The sequence below is a fragment of the Gymnoscopelus braueri genome, assembly GCF_963280865.1.
Source record: "Gymnoscopelus braueri genome assembly, chromosome: 6".
Classification (NCBI taxonomy): Eukaryota; Metazoa; Chordata; class Actinopteri; order Myctophiformes; family Myctophidae; genus Gymnoscopelus; species Gymnoscopelus braueri.
In genome coordinates, this window is record NC_137607.1 from 35,133,606 (window position 1) to 35,150,551 (window position 16,946).

General features: G+C 41.5%; 1 protein-coding gene across 2 annotated transcripts; it reads left to right on the forward strand.

The window, feature by feature from the left end:
• The first annotated feature begins 3,535 nt into the window (after nucleotides 1-3,535).
• On the forward strand, nucleotides 3,536-10,707 carry LOC308087318 (histamine H3 receptor). 2 transcript variants are annotated; one of them, XR_013933315.1, is made up of 4 exons: nucleotides 3,536-4,059; nucleotides 5,155-5,321; nucleotides 6,959-9,551; nucleotides 9,659-10,707. XR_013933315.1 is itself a non-coding variant. In XM_080431094.1 (3 exons), exons 1-3 carry the CDS (start codon nucleotides 3,783-3,785, stop codon nucleotides 7,823-7,825), a joined length of 1,311 nt encoding a protein of 436 aa, XP_080287220.1. In that variant the 5' UTR covers nucleotides 3,536-3,782; the 3' UTR covers nucleotides 7,826-10,707. The 2 variants fall into 2 exon arrangements, 1 of the variants encoding a protein (XP_080287220.1); XM_080431094.1 differs by having other exon boundaries at nucleotides 6,959-10,707.
• Nucleotides 10,708-16,946: the final 6,239 nt, after the last annotated feature.

Sequence of the window (16,946 nt, forward strand, 5' to 3'; positions counted from 1 at the left end):
GCCTCGCATTCCCTGGCGAAGTGGCCGGGCTGCTGACACTTCCTACAGAATACCGGGCCACCACGAGGTGGTCGAATAGGCTGTTGAGTGCTGTGTAGGAGTGACACTGTCTGTGTGAGTTGGTTTAACTGCTCCTGTTGTCTTTTAAGCATCTCCTTCAACTCTGTAAACTCTGAGCGCTGAGGCGAGTTACTGCCTGCTGGGCGCGCCCCACCATGGACAGCGTACTGAGTGCCATGTGCCGAAGGAACGGAATAGCTACGACCCCTCGCACCCCCTGGCATGCCCTCCCTTTCCCACCGAATCGCTTCCTCTCGAACTGCCAACAAGGTACTGGTTGGACTACGACGTACCAATTGTTTTAATTCCCGTCTAAGGGAGCTGTCCAAGACATGTTCAGTGAACTGATCTCGTAACAGGGCTTCGCTATTAAACATGCCAGCCGGTGCACGCTGTCTGACTCTCTCCATTAGGCTCATAAGAGCGAGAGAGAATTCCTGCAGTGTCTCTCCGTCTTGCTGTTTCCTGCAGAAGAATGCCTCCTGTAGAGCTACGTAGGACTGTGAACACCCATATAGGTCTTTTAGAATGCCAATGATTTGATTGGGATCCTCCCTCTCCGCAACAGGCCGATATTTTATCTCCTCTCGTGCCTCACCCTCCAGGTGATCAAATAAGAAAAAAGCTTGGTCTAGGGCCGAAAGATAGCGAGCACGCATACAAGCCTGTGCTTCTTCCACCCATTCATTTATACTTACACCTGACTTGCCCCCAAAATATGGGCACTTTCTATCTCGCGGCACAAAGACCAACCTTTCTGGTGCAATAGCACCAGCACCACCCAACGGGGGTGCAGGAGGAGGTGGGGCTGACACGTCAGAGGGAACTATACTAGTACCTGGCTGTGTATCTCCCTGCTCCTGTCTTAATGAACAATTATCTGCCCTTAGCTGAGCCACTAGCTCCCTGAGCTCCTGCAGCTCCGCCTCCATAGCGGTGACAGATAACTTCCACACTTACAACCAAATTGAGAACACAACACAACACCTGAAGTGGAAACCAGGGAGCCCGTTTAGGCGACCAATGGGTCCTCTCACGTCCACTGATACCCCCTGCTGCTCTGCTTTGCTTTAAACAAAAGAAACACAAGTTAACAAAAAACAAACAAATTAACAACAGAACAGAAAAATACAAAAATAAAGCTAAACACGTCTCTGCCTTTGATCTGTAAGTCCTGCCGACCCACGCCAATTTGTAGCAGGGCGGTATGGGTAAATATGTATTATAGCCAACTACGCCACCTGGGGAATTGCACCCCAGGAAATGATTACAGTGTAAACCAATCGCCTGAACAAAGATTGCTCCTCACACAAGTTCGTTATAAGATCAAATAATTAAAAGGCAGAAACAGTGCTATAGGCAAATATACAAAAAGCTTTATTATAATTAAGAACAGTGTAAATGCATCAATAATAAAAAGGGCAAAACAATTAATAGCTAAAACAAAGCAACAATGCAATCAATAATAAAACCTAGGTGCCGGTAGGGCCGATGCTGGGGGGGAAGGAGGAGGAGGAGCAGGCCGACCGACCCAGAGGAAGGGCACCCCGGCACAGCACACGGTTTCACACTCAAAGCACAGCAAAGGGGGGGGGGTTACCACAACCCGACTGGGCGGCCGCCACCTGCTTCCACACACCGAGAGGTCCCCAGCAAAAGGCCTGCAAGACGGAGAGTAGGTTTTAGTGGTGTCGGACAATTATAGTTTAACATTGGACTTGGATTAGGGGAGCTATGTATAATATATATATATTTACTATATCGTATATATATTATTATATTATAATGGAATGCCGTCTGTAGGCCTAGTCTCACCCAAAAGAAACAATAATCATAAAGCACTAAATAAACAAAATAAACAAATAACAAAAGTAATAAACAAATAACAAACTAAGTAATAATAAACAAATAAACAAAAGCAGATAACCAAATAAGTAATAATAAACAAATACACAGAATAAGCAAATAAACAGAAAAGGCAATAACGCTAAATAATAAACAAATGAACAATAAGGCTGGCTGAGAGCCGGAGCGGGGACATTTGCGTCGGGAAGTAATACTCTAGTCTAAACCCGTATGAGGGTGTACGCTCAGCTGAGCCAGTTGGTCCACGCCGTTTAGAAACGGGGAGAGGAGAACCTCAGCGAGGAGCGTCAATAGGAAGGGGTTGTAATACAGGCGTGGATGAATCAAAAAGCAGCAGAGCAGCAGGTGGTATCACAGTGCCTGAAACGATAAGTGGCCGTGTCACTCTACCAATTTATAATACTAATGTTCACTAAGACAGGAGCAGAGAAACACACAGTGACGTACCGCTATGCAGCAAAGGCGGAAGCCCTGATGGCCCGCTTGCAGCGGCGGACACCGGTAGGAATAACTGTAGTAATATAAAGGCCATGATATTATAGTGCCGCTATGACATAGAATTAATTGGTTATAATGTGGAGAGGAAGGACCACCAACGTACCCGTTGTGCAGCGTGAAGCCAACACCGGACTGGGCGTAAAACGCCGACGAGGTGGATAAACACACCGAGGCTACAAATGACACAAACGGTCATGGTCAAGTTCACGACCATGCGCCACACAGTACAAGACAGTTGCATAAACAGCAAGACGGAGAGACATACCTGCGCTGGTGCGCGATGCAGTAACCGACAGGAGAGCCCAACAGGCCAGCCTGAACATGTAGTGGACCAGTGTGAAGACAGACAGACAGCTAACTGAGTTTGAGGGTGCGTTGCCTTAATACTGTTGTCAATCAGCCCACTGATGAGTGGGCGGAGGATGGCAGCGTGGGAACCCACGCCCATACTGCTACACATGGTACTATTTTTTTTGTCATATATTCTGTGCGTGAGTGGCGCAGTGATTCTGGACACAAACATTAGTACCATGTGACAGAGGGGTCGAAATTGAACGAAACCTGCTCTATATGGTAGAAATAGGTCAACAATACAAATGACCCTAGTTTTTTAATGAGCGGCCCCCACCAAATCTACTAATCTACCGGAACTACTTCATATTTATCAGAACCGGACCATAACTCTGACCACGGGACTCGGGCAATCAATTAATACCTTTGCAACCACTACATTAATGTATTTCCTACAGAAAATACTCAAAAAATCTGAACTAACCCTTTAAATCCAATTTTGTGGTTTTTGTTTTCGTTTTAGTTTCTTTTACTAGAGCCAAATATTGTACTTTTTACTCCACTGCAATTATTTTACAGCTTTATGTTACTTTTTGTTGAGATTATTAATACAAAACAAATATTAACCACTTCAGCCCTATATACATTTCGGCTATTTTCAAAAGATTTTTATACATTTGAAAACTTGAAATGGGACATATTCTGCCTAATGAGTACTTTACTTTTGGTACTTTTACTTAAGTAATTTTTTTTTGAGTAGCCTACTTTTTCCACCATTGTCTAGTAGCCTATAGTCTGTGCGCTCTGCGGAAAAGGCGCATCCAGCCGTGCGCACGCAGAACGGACACCACGAGATTAAGGAAAGGATCCGTGATTCCGTGGTCTTTCCACCCAGACTGAGATTTCGGAAAAACGCTCCACGTTTTTTTTTATCATGGTTCTCAATGTCTCATTCACCTCTCACTTTAGTGCTACGTAACGAACCGTCGCGCCGCATAAATCGATGGATCTCGTGTATAATGGACTTGTTGTGGAATCAACCGCACGTGTTATAAACGGGTTCGGAAATGGAACCGGGTGCGACGGACGTTTGGGGTTTTAACAACTGGAGCGTCAACTCAACTCCAGCGGACTATAACAATGGAGCAGCAGCAGGTCGAACCGCAACTGGAGCCGAGCTGCCGGGTTACCTGCTGGTGATCCTGGCGGGGCTCATGATCCTCCTGAACGTGGTCATCGTGGCAGGCAACGCTCTGGTGATCATGGCTTTTGTCGTGGACAAGACCCTGAGGAATCAAAGTAACTTCTTTTTCCTCAACCTCGCTGTGTCTGATTTTCTTGTGGGTGAGTTCATTTTGTTTGCGCCTCTCTGTGACTGTGTGTGTGTGCATCTAAACCAGTGGTTCTCAACCTTTTCAGGCCGTGACCCCCCAAACTGATCAGATATTATTTGAACTGAGGACCCCCTGATAAGCATTTGGAATGTAGGAGTTGAGGCATTCGATTTAGATGCCGCAACAGATAGATATTGTGAAAATAGCAGATCTACATTCTACAAGCTCATCAAAGCCTTGCAACTGAGCTTGTAGATCGTCTATTATTTTATTTTTTGCCTCTTTCTTATATTATTTGACAATTTGGTCAAGGTTTGACCAGTTTTTATAGTATAGTTCGTTGATTACTTTTGATGCCATAATCTGACTGGGGACCCCCCCGAAATCATGTGGGGTCCCGACCCACATGTTGAGAACCACTGATCTAAACTATAAACTCAATTGGACATCGACCCCTTCCAATGTCTTTCCTATGACTGGATATATTATTAGCCCATAATAGCCTGTAATCATGAAGCCACCAGTTATTGGCTGTTCTTATTTCCTCAGTTTTACCAAGATAATGGTTTGAAAACACTGCATAGGTTCTAAGTAACTGAATTATTTAAAAGTGCAGCCCTGCATTCAAAATGTTGAGTGAAAGTACAAAGTATTGGCATCAAAATAGGCCTACTTAGACGTTACCAACCATAAAAGCCTACTAATTAGTATTGCATCACTGGTGAAGGTGAGGCTGATTTTAATTACATTATTTTCTGCTGGGTAGCTCCTCATCATTTATCAATTATTGAATGTTTTGTATTAATAATCTAAATCTAGTGGTGTGTTCTACCGTGTTACGCTGTATACGCCGTGCAGATTTTTTGGGGAAAAAGCTTATACAGTCTAATAACCTAGAACACACCACTGTCTATAAATCTGCAAAGTAACTAACTAATGTCAAACAACTGTAGTGGAGGAAAAAGTTACAATAACTGCCATTGAGATTTAGTGGAATTAGTACGGGATGGAGAATGGAGATATTCAAGTAAAAGTACCTAAAATTGCACTTATAAGCACAGTACATGAGTAAATGTACTAAGTTACTTTCCACTGCTGTCTGCAGGTGCTTTCTGTATCCCTGTGTACATCCCCTACGTCCTGACAGGCCGCTGGATGCTGGGCAGAGGACTGTGCAAGCTGTGGCTGATTATGGACTACCTGATCTGCACTGCCTCTGTCTACAACATAGTCCTCATTAGTTATGACCGCTTCCTGTCTGTCACCAGAGCAGTAAGCTCTCTCACACACACACACGCACGCACGCACGCACGCACGCACGCACACACACACACACACACACACACACACACACACACACACACACACACACACACACACACACACACACACACACACACACACACTATGCTTAGTGCTTTATTGATCCCGCCGGGGAAATTCAGGTGCCAAATTCAGGCTGTCAACATTGGTTGAAAAATGTATTGGGGATGGAATTATTCAAGACTATATTAACATTGCTGTTACCTGCATTGAAAGTAAGCATCTTTGATGTATTATTATTGAAAGTAAGCATCTTTGATGTATTATTATTGCTTTTGACCAGCAGAGAAACATTTTGAGTCACATAACCCTTCTTGTAAACAGTTGTTAAGTGTTTTGTTTGATTACCATTAACCACAAATCTCAAGCCCACTGTTAAGAACCTAGGTGTCACCTTTGATCCCGATCTTAACTTTGAACATCATCATATCAGGAAAGTCATTCAATCCCCATTTTATCACCTAAGAAACTGACCACATCGCACCCATTTTAGCTTCTCTATACTGGCTCCCAATCCCTTTTAGAATTTACTTTAAAATCCTGCTACATACAAGGATAGGTCTTGCTCCGCCTTATATCTGATCTGCTCTCCCCCTGTGTGCCAACACGCTGTCTGAGATCCTCAGGCACTTCTAGAAAGCCAAGTTTGCAGTTTAAAGACCAAAGGAGGTCTGGCTTTCAGTACCAGAGCTCCAACACTTTGGAATACACTGCCCTTGGAGATCAGGCTTGCTTTCATGTTGATTGTTGAAATGTCTGTTGTTGCTTCTTGTTTTTGTGTACCATGTAACACAATTTTGAAAGGTGCAATTAGGGATGGGACGATGTGAAAATGACATGTCACGATTATTGTGGCAAGAATAATTGTGATAAACGATATTATCACGACAATTTGAACGCATTATCAATATCCTCGTCAACAAAGCAAGTGACAGTAACAGATAGATTTTGTTATGCAGTTATAAGAGTGTTTGCGGTAAGGGAGAGAAAATGGACAAAGGAAAGAATGGAGCGACCGTTTAAATGCCGTGCAATGTCTCTTCCAAAAATCGAATACAAAAGTTGGTCACAAAAAAAGAGACAAAAGAGTAGTCTGAATAGGAAGAGAGGTTGAAAGGAGCAGAAGGAGAAGGAGTATGGTGATGAGAATGACAGGATGGAACTTGAATACAGATGTTCTTCCTCATGCTCTGCTGTTAAGGAGTGCTGCTCTCAATCTACCCTTATGCTTAATTCGTTGTATGTTGGTGTCGTGTGCTGAAAATAGCCGATCTATAAGCTTACAAGCTGTGCGTGTTCATTACACAAAGCGCTGGGTAATTAATAAAAATGTTTTTATATCAAATTGATTAGTCTGATTAACCACTTAACCCTGTCTTATACTTCATTGTACAATAGTGGCATACAAAATTTGTGAAAATAGCCGATCTACAAGCTCACAACGCGTCGCATTGTGACTGCTATTTTCACGATAAAAAAAAAGTTCACTAATCGTAATCGAGGCAAAAGTTTGGAATAATCGTGATATTGATTTGAAGTCCGATTACCCAGCACTATAACACTTTGTCCTTTTGTTTTTGCCACAGGTTAAATACAGAGCACAGCGAAACATGACCCGCCAGGCTGTGGTCAAGATGGTGGTAGTGTGGGTGCTGGCCTTCCTGCCCCATGGCCCCGCCATTATCTTCTGGGAGCTGATCGTGGGCCAGAGCGTCGTCCCGGAGGACGAGTGTTTCGCCGACTTCTACTTCACCTGGTACTTCCTCCTGAGCGCTTCCACCGTCGAGTTCTTCTCGCCGTTCTTTTCGGTGGCCTTCTTCAACCTCTGCATCTACGTGAACATCCACCGGAGGAACAAGAGCAGGGCCGTCTGCACGGAGGACCCTGCAAGAGCTCCAAGAGACAGAGGGACGCCACAGGACAGGGACACCTGGTCCGTGTATTTCATTAAGACTCGGAAGGTGTCGTCCAGCGAGAAGAACACAGCTATTTCTTCTGTGATCGAGGACGAGGATGATGAGCTGCAGACGCCCTCGTCCAGTGGGGAGCCTAACATAAGCCAGGCCTTCCTGCAGAGGAACGACATCTCACCTGGCAGGAAATCTTCCAGGCTTTGTCAACCCAAGGTCCCATGTGGGGCCACTGCTCGTAGAACACAGAAGTCTCGTCTTTCCCGTGACAAAAAGATTGCCAAATCCCTGGCCATCCTTGTTGGCATTTTCGGGATCTGCTGGGCTCCCTACACGCTACTGATGATGGTCCGCGCTGCCTGCAGGGGTACATGTGTGGAGCAGTTCTGGTACGAGATCACCTTCTGGCTTCTGTGGCTGAATTCCGCCATCAACCCATTCCTGTACCCTCTCTGCCACAGCAGCTTCCGAAGGGCTTTCGCCAAGATTCTGTGTCCGAACAGACAATCAGTTCAACCTCACGATGACACTAGATCAAGTTAAATGCACTTTGGCGTTTTATGAATGCAGTAATGTTTGCCGGTCAAACACGGCAAAACAAGACAAAGAGTGTAAAAGCCCTGTTAGCAGCTCCTAGAGGTGGTTCTCCTCCTTACCCCCAACCAGACCAGGGGTTTGAACCGACGCTCTCACTAATGGGGCTATCGATGGGAGACAAAGGAAAACAAATATATTTTATATTCATTGAATGAGGCGCTAGAGAAAAGGTCTTGGCTGTCAACAAAGCCAGTAGAGTTCATCCTTCAATCTGCCATTCTGCATCAAAGTTGTAATATTATGGGCTGGAGGTGGTGCTAGAGGAAAGGTTGTGGGATCAAATGCGTAGGATTGAGGATGAGAATGCACAATACATTCCATGGTAATCCCAGCAGTAGTTTTCAAGATATAATAATAATACCTGGAATTTATGTAGTGCTTTTCCAAGTACTCAAAGTAGCTTGATATCTTGGTTGAGAGTCAAATAAAATGTGTGAAAGTTAAATCAACAGGGGCCATCCTATGGGGTGCATGGAGGTTCACAGCTAGTTCCATAGCAATTCCAGCCAGTAGTTTCTATATTGCTATATTGTTTACTTGAGGACCAGTGGTGGATGTTCAGAGTCAGACATCGACAACCCTTAGAGCCTCGCTGCTAGCGGGGCTAAAAATCTATTTACTGTACTTACGAAGAAATGTGTTTGTGTTAACTGTAATTTCACAAGGACACACTCGACAGGATAGCAAAGAAAATCAGGAAAATAGAAAAGAATGGAGGCTCGAAGTGAAACACACTTGAAGACTAAACAATATTAATGACTTTTATTTTGAAATTGAAGATGGATGTTTGTTGCTGCTCTACTGCACTGGACTGAAGGCTTTGAGGCAAAAGGCTTAACCCAGACCATCACCTTAAATATTCCCTGGAATGAGTTTCAGGAGCTGTGACAGCCCGTGAAGTTTGTTAAGAATCCAAAGGATTAATTCACTATCCCATAGTTTCGAAATACAACAGATTCAACTCTTAACACATTGGGTGCCAGAGGTTTATTAAAATATTATACGTTGAGTGCCAGGATTTTTAACCATTTTTTAACCTTTTTCAAGTAGTCACAAAATATTTTCAGTGATCACCGTCCTCACGGTGATCCCCTCATTACACACATAGAGGTCTCGTACAATCGGGGGATTTTTTTTTAAAACATTTGGTAATCCGTTCCATAGTTGCAGCCAGTTGAAAATAGTTAAAAATACATTGTAAAAAAAAAAAGTACACAGGAGCCGAGATACAGGTTTTTGAAGTCGTAAGTTAACCAGGAAGTGGATTGGAGTCTAAATCTTTGAAAAATGATATCTCCTGTTTTTTTTTTTTCTTTCAAAAACAGTATATATACGGTTTTGGCACTCAACAGCTGTATTTGAAAAGAAGTATATATACGGTTTTGGCACTCAACAGCTGTATTTGAAAATAAGTATATATACGGTTTTGGCACCCAATGTGTTAATGGTGTTCGGCAGTTTTAAAAACAAATCAATTTTAATTACACAGTGAAATGCACCCAGGATAGCAAGAATGTGGCCATGCCTATACTGATCCTAAGGATAATACTAGGTGCAGTGCGGAAGTTCGTGATAGCAGCCAATACTACTAATCCATAGTGTGTGTGTGTGTGTGTGTGTGTGTGTGTGTGTGTGTGTGTGTGTGTGTGTGTGTGTGTGTGTGTGTGTGTGTGTGTGTGTGTGTGTGTGTGTGTGTGTGTGTGTGTGTGTGTGTGCGCGAGTGTGCGCGTGCATGTGTATGTGTGTGTTTATTGTATGTGTGTGTTTATTTATAATAAGCACATTTAAAACAGAGACATTGACTAAAGCACAAAAATCAAACAACCATACATGGGATAAAACATTGACTACTCTGAGAACATTGAGAATATTTGACTACTGTGCAACGCATAGTGCTGCACTATGGGTTGCAATTAACGTTTTTAACTCCAGTTAATGTGATTGAAGTTCTATAGGATCTGTTATGGGGGGGTGTCATCATCCCTCACAACATGAAACCCATGAGTATCCACTGTAGAATTACTAGTCTAGTGGATTATTTTGTAGATAAAGTGGTAGTTGTTGTCCTCGTCAGCTTCAAAATACTAGCTTCAAAATACAAAAAAAATACTTCTTTTACACTGCCAAATATTTCTGATTCAATATGATTTGTCCGAGTGGAACAACTGGCTTTGCAGCACAGTGCAACATAACAAGATATGGTAAATAACGGCATGGTTCCCATGTGGATCTCTGACTTCATGTGGTGATATGCAATCTGCAGCTTCTTGTGCTTCTGTCACACAAGCCTTTTCTACCTGCATAAATTCTTCTGCGCTTTGCATGATTTGTACTGATGCCACTGTGACGTAGCCAAAAGCTTCTCTTGCAGAGCCTAGATGTAATGATAATGAATGCACTTGCATGTAGCTTTTATAATCTATTTTTGTCGTGTTGATGACATCCTATTGATGATGTCAGTCATCTCCAAATTTGAGCACGGTTTCAGCCCATCCAAGCCTCATTAACTCCCATCATAAAATTCTAGTTAACCCATTTAGACCTGAGGCCGAGTCTAAAAATGCCTTCTAAATCCTGACCGAAGTTTTCTGAAAAACTTCAAATATGTATTTTATTACAAAAAGATGATGTTGCTATATACTGTACATAGCAACAGGAACCCCAAAAGGGGTTCCCGTCTTGAAAGGTATAGTTACAAATAGGGGTTCCCGCCCCAAAATGGGTTTAAAACATGTGAAACAAATGTATGGAGATACTAAGTAATATGCATATCAACCTGGGCGTTCTTGAAATTAAAAAGATTTAAAGAAGGATTGTCATTGATTTGTACTCAGCACTCACTCTCTTTGTGGTAGAGTCCATTATGAGACCTAAGAAAGTTGTTTTAACATATCATTTAGTACAGTGACAATCACAAACTTCTCCACAGCAGCATCCTTTCTGGGAGGCATAGATTGCAATAAATCGAAATAGTGTGAATGTGTAAAGAAAGGTCTCAAACAAGCCAAAATAACTCGAAACCGATTGCAAGAGGTCTCACCAAACAAGCACAATGATGTCTATGCAGATTCACGAGCTATTGACGAGCCCCACAGTCTGCTGGCTGCTGCTAGGGCCCAGCCAGGTGGTATATAGGATAGGATAGCCTAGGATAGACCTTTATACAGTCGCCATGGCAATAACACAAGAACAGATAATAAAAACAGAGCAGATAAGAATAAGAGCCAGTCAGATAAAAAAGATAAGAACGTCAAAGGTTAAGCATGCATAAGTATGCAGAGTGGAGTCTCAGGTATTGGAACTGATTTAATCTGTACGCTGGTAACGTTATCAGGTTGTTCAATACTGCCCACAGGACACACCTAGCAATTAACTTTTGAACTCATATCAAATGTTTTCATGAGAAATGAAACAGAATATAAAATGTTCATAAATAAAATATACACAGCATACTTTAAGAAAGGTTGATGAAAGAGTAACAAGCTGCCTCTGACATTTTTTTAAAGGAAGGAAAGACACAGTGCCGCAGTGCCGATAAGGCATATACTGGTTTTCAAGAATGCTGCACGGCTTTTATTATCAGATGTTAAGGTCTAATGAAGAGGTCTTTGACATTTATTACATTTTTTCATCATACACATCAGAGAAATGTCCAGACAAGCACCAGGTGGCCAGGAATTAACAGCATTACTTTTCCTGTGGGAGTCACACTGTATGTCAATACAGATCCTTAACCAATTAAACTATACTTCGTTGACCGGGGTCCCCCAGGGGTCTATACTTGGTCCCCTCCTTTTTTCCCTCCACCAAATCTCTTTGCCAACAATTGCAGATCTACACAACTATTTTCAATGAATGTTCGCCGATTTTCAATGAATGTTCGCCTATTATGACATGCCCAGAATAGAGACACTATAGGGTGTGCATATTCTAGAGTAAATGCCAAATGGAAGGAGGTCAAATATGTTTCTCTCTTTGTCAAACATTGCTGATCTACAAGCTTGCAGTTCGGCTAATTACACTGAATGTTCACCTATTTTCGCTGAATGTTAGCCTATTATGACATGACCAAAATAGGGACACTATAGGGTTCATGTGGTTAAATCAACTCACAAAGCCAAGGAGATACATACTGTAGCATTACAGTAGATGCATGCCACTGTGCCACTTATTGAACCTAGTCACCCAAAGGGCCTTGATGTAAAACAACTGCATTGTTTGTGGTAGTTCATTCAATTCATTCAGTTGAGTTACTGAGCCATGTATAATTTCATATTCCTTGACAACTGTAAGGAATATCAATGTACATTTTCATTTTAACCCGCTGATAAGCTGTGACAGATTTCCAACTGTACGTGTCGGTTTTAACCAGAGCTATTAGGATTAAGTGATCTGTCTATGATGTTATTGATATTAAATCCATTTAATCCTGGTGTCTGTCTGTGAGCCCTGTGAACCCCTTGATTCTTGTAACGTGAATGGAATATTAATTTGTAAATGAAAGGCAATGTCCATTTTGAGGTATTTCTACAAAGGACAGCATGTGTTGAGAAGAATAGACGAGTATAATTGACTCTATAGACTTGAAAGGAGAACTTGCAAAGTGAACACAAATTGCTCAGTGATGGTATTGACTCTTTTTGTGCACAGTGGGGATTCAATACTCCCAGGCTTTCAGGACAGCAAATGTCAAGAGCTTAACAGCCCCAATGTGTTTTACATTTGGATTCTCTAGATTCTCTAGATTGATGCTGTAAATGAAATCCAATAAGCTGTCTAACTGTCTATCTACCAAAAGAAACAATTGACACAAAAATATCCGAAAATATCCGAAGATATCCCTAGCGAAAAGGCTTCGAAGAGAATGTTCACGGCAGATAACAAGGTCAAAGAAATGCACAAATGCATGGACATATAGGCCTACATGTGACATTTGATATCAATCATCTGACTGTTGGACCGTGCAATACATTATACATTTCAAAGTGAACCAGTCACCTGGTACTGTCACAAGGACAAAATAAATTGAATCTTTTTAATCTGATTCTGAGAGCCTTAGGCTTGCTTAGTACTGTATGGCAACTCACTGTGCAAATGCCATTGCCCCTTGCTGGTTTTATTTATGGCTGGATCAAGGAGGAAATATTTTTTCCCTCTCACTTGCACAGATAAAACAAGCTTTTGCTCCCAGACCTGACAGTATGTGACTGACAGATGGTGTTATGAGTTAGACATGGATTTGAGCCTGTTTAAATCAAAGTAAAACTGATTTTTGTACACCATACTGCTGTATTCTAATTTAAGAGAGCCACAAATAAGTTATTTTCCATACAAAAGCCAAACTTTTAATTTAGCAACACAGTAAAGTCCGCACTATTAATTTTACACTGAGAATGTGGAGATATCCCCACAAGGTATAGACTACATTGAATCTATTCGGCCTAACACATTCTGATGTGGGGCTTTGAGTAGTATAAACATACAGTTGAGACTGTAGAATGACTTTTCGCCTACGTGCTCGTTCTTTTTTCTTGTCTTGACGTCAGAGCAGTGTCCTCACAGAGGTTGTCCGGTCATCATGGGACACAAATGTAAGTAACACATGAAAGTACACAGACAGCCGAGAGCCCACTTGACTTTCTTCATATGAGTCATCATGATGACACCATAAGCCAGTGGTTCCCAAACCTTTCTGGATCAGGGCCACTTGCAAATCTTGAAAGCATTCACGGACCACCCATGTGACCACTTAACATGCTCTCATGCCTTTTTCAGAGCATGTTTATTTGAATGATTTAATGATCAATCGATTGTGTTCCCGACTGGGATCAATGGAACTAACATAGTATACTTTAAGTTCCTATTTATCAGTATCACAATGAAAACTCATTTTTCAAGGTTTTAAATAAAAATGGCATGATCGTTTTTAAAATATTGTTATTATATTATCGTAGTCTTTTGCCAATTATTTGGGGGTCCACTTGAAATATCCTCACGGCCCACCAGTGGGCCCCCGCCTACAGTTTGGGTATCACTGCCATAAGCCCTTTTGTAAATATTTACTTGCCTGAAGATGTCTGACAGGAAATGCCCCCCCCACCCCCTCCCTTGTGGCATGCTATTTTGGGCTAGCAATAAATCAGGATGGACATGTCCATACAGTCCAGTTGACATTAACACTTCAGGGTCCCTATTTTGGGCTTGTGACTCGTCACTACAGAAGAAAAACACACATGGATACTGCTAATTACTTCGCTTCCTTTGCTTATTTTGCTATAGTTTATTATTTTTCTTTTCTTTTCCTTTTCCATGAATACAGAGCAGGGCGTTTTAATGGATGAAATTGTACCCATCATTTTCCAATGCTAGTAAAGCAAGCCTGATAAAAGTACCAAACTCACAAAATTCACGAAAGCACAGGAAATTACATCTACTCTGCCAAACAACAAAATTGTCCAAATATTGTAATGTTTATTTTGTTACTGTTAACTCTGTTTTTGATCATTGTAATGCAGTCAGAGTCTGTTATTTCTGTGGAACACTTAATAACAAATACTGTAAGCTTTGCTGTAAACCCTTTCCAGTGAAAGTGCATAATGTTTATTTTGCAATGTTGACATTGCAATGTTATATATATATATATATATATATATATATATATATATATATATATATATATATATATATATATATTGGTGTTTGGGTTGTGTGAGGGTGCTTTAATGTTGGCATTAGCCCATTCCACAACTGCTGCAGAGTATAATATCTAGTCCTTTCCCATACAGATTTTGAATCTGCATGGTACAAATCTGTGAAGCTTACTCCCTGGTGGAATACTGGCACATAACTAACCGTAGAAAGGTAATTGTCTAGATATTTGGATATGACCTTGTGGTCAACTCACATTTTAATATGTGATACTCTCTCCTCCACTCTGAGCCACTTGAGTCTAGCAATGACCAGGAGGAGGATGTGGAGTTTAATGATCAATTTCACTAATTTATTTTGAGGTCTGTAGCTTATTTTTTTAATGATCATAGGGATACTAGTGCACCACAGGGTGTGCAGGCTTAATGAAAATAAAATAGTGTCCAATATTTCAAGAGCAATTCTATCTATTATTATTCTATCTATTTGATTGACCTTTGAGGTAACCTTTATCACCATACTCTCTCCAGTTGTTATGCGGCATGAATTATTCACTTCTTTCTTGGCTGGATATTGTAGGCCTACTTCTTACTCGACTACAATTAGTGAGCTACTTTTTCCACCACTGCTTGGCTGTAACTCCTGCGTGATTCCAAGCAGGTAGGGGTGGTGCTTGGTATAACACTGGCCTACAGGCTAGAATTAGGCACAACTCCAAAGTCACCTACTACCACTCTGAACCCAGGGGACTTCTTTAGCTTTGAATTGACCCAAAGAGCATCGACACTGTTGGATTATTGTCCGAGTTCTCTAATTTATTATAATGAGAGACTATAGAGCTGAATCATCAGAGAAAAGGAACAGGTTACAATCACAGGCTGACTTCATATCATTAACATATGGTAATAGTAAAGCGAAAGAGGATCTAAAATGCTCCCTTGGGGGTCCCCACATGTTGGTTGAGGTGAGGACATGGTGCCTTTCACATCCACCACTTGTAGTAGGGGGAATTGTGTGCAAATTTGTTAGGCGGCAGATAATAATGACATTTGATACAGATGTCCCTTGGGTGATACTATGATTTAGAAGGGAGCCAGAAAATGAGTTATTGACAGAATTCAAGTGTTTAAATTTTTCTTAAGGAAGGAAGAAGAAGGAAGAAATTCCAAATGGCTGTTTACAACAGTTGACAATTGCAGTCTGCATATCCGTGCTTATTTTGCACTCAGCATCTTCTTATTTATTTTACTCTCTGTCTGCATCTTTGTTATTTATGTATATATATATTTATGTATGTATGTATTATTTATTTATGACTTATTTATCTAACTCTCTGCATCAAATTTATTTTGCACTCTGCATCTTGTTTTTTTTTCACTCTTTCTTTTTATTTATTTGACTCTACATCTTAATTTACTCTCTAGAGTAAATGTCAAATGGAAGGAGTATTTAAACTCTACGTCTTCTTGATCGTCAGTGTTTAGTATTGACTTGTTCCATTTCACATGTACCAGGCAGCAGTTGTGCAAGGTAACCCAGCATCCTTATATCAACACTTTCTAGAACTGAGGCTCAGCTTTAGTAAATGGTAAAAAATGGTAAATGGTGCATTTATATAGCGCTTTTATCCAAAGCGCTTTACATAGATTGTGCATTACATTCACCCATTCATACACCGATGGCGGAGGAAACCATGCAAGGCACCAACCTGCTCATCGGGAGCAATTAGGGGTTCAGCGTCTTGCTCAAGGACACTTCGACAGCAACTCTTCTGGGGGAACCTGGGATCGAACTGGAAACCTCACGGCTTCTATCCGGCTGCTCTACCGACCACTCTACCCCTGAGCCATTGCCACCCCGTTTAGTCACACTTTAATAGTTCTATACAAACTTTGGGAGCCGCTGGCAAGAGTCTCCATGTTAGACTCATTAACACTCACGTCCCTGGTTCTGGTGACCAATATTGTCTTTCTAATGAATGGGGAGACCATCATTTTTCGACTATACTTATTTCATGCATGAACTTTGCTTTCTCCTTGATGCAACATCATATTACAGAAAATATCAACATAATGGAAAAAACTAATGGAAGAAAATGACCCCTTTCATTATAATGACAATCAGTCGGATGTGAGTTTTCAATGAGTCTAACATGGAGTTTGAAGTTGAATGTGCTTATACAGACCTGGAGCGTGCATGTCTGTACGAATGAATATCAAATATTTACATAATGAATCAAGCAACTTAAAAACTGTCTGGGGTGCACTGCACACAAAAGCCTGAGTAGGTGTAAATTCCTCTTTATTGAAAGTGCTGTAAACCTTTGCACTGGTTCTTTGCAGAGAATCTGCTAGACACTTCATCCCCTCCTCCCACTGAACATATCAATCTCTCTCTCACACACACACACACACACACA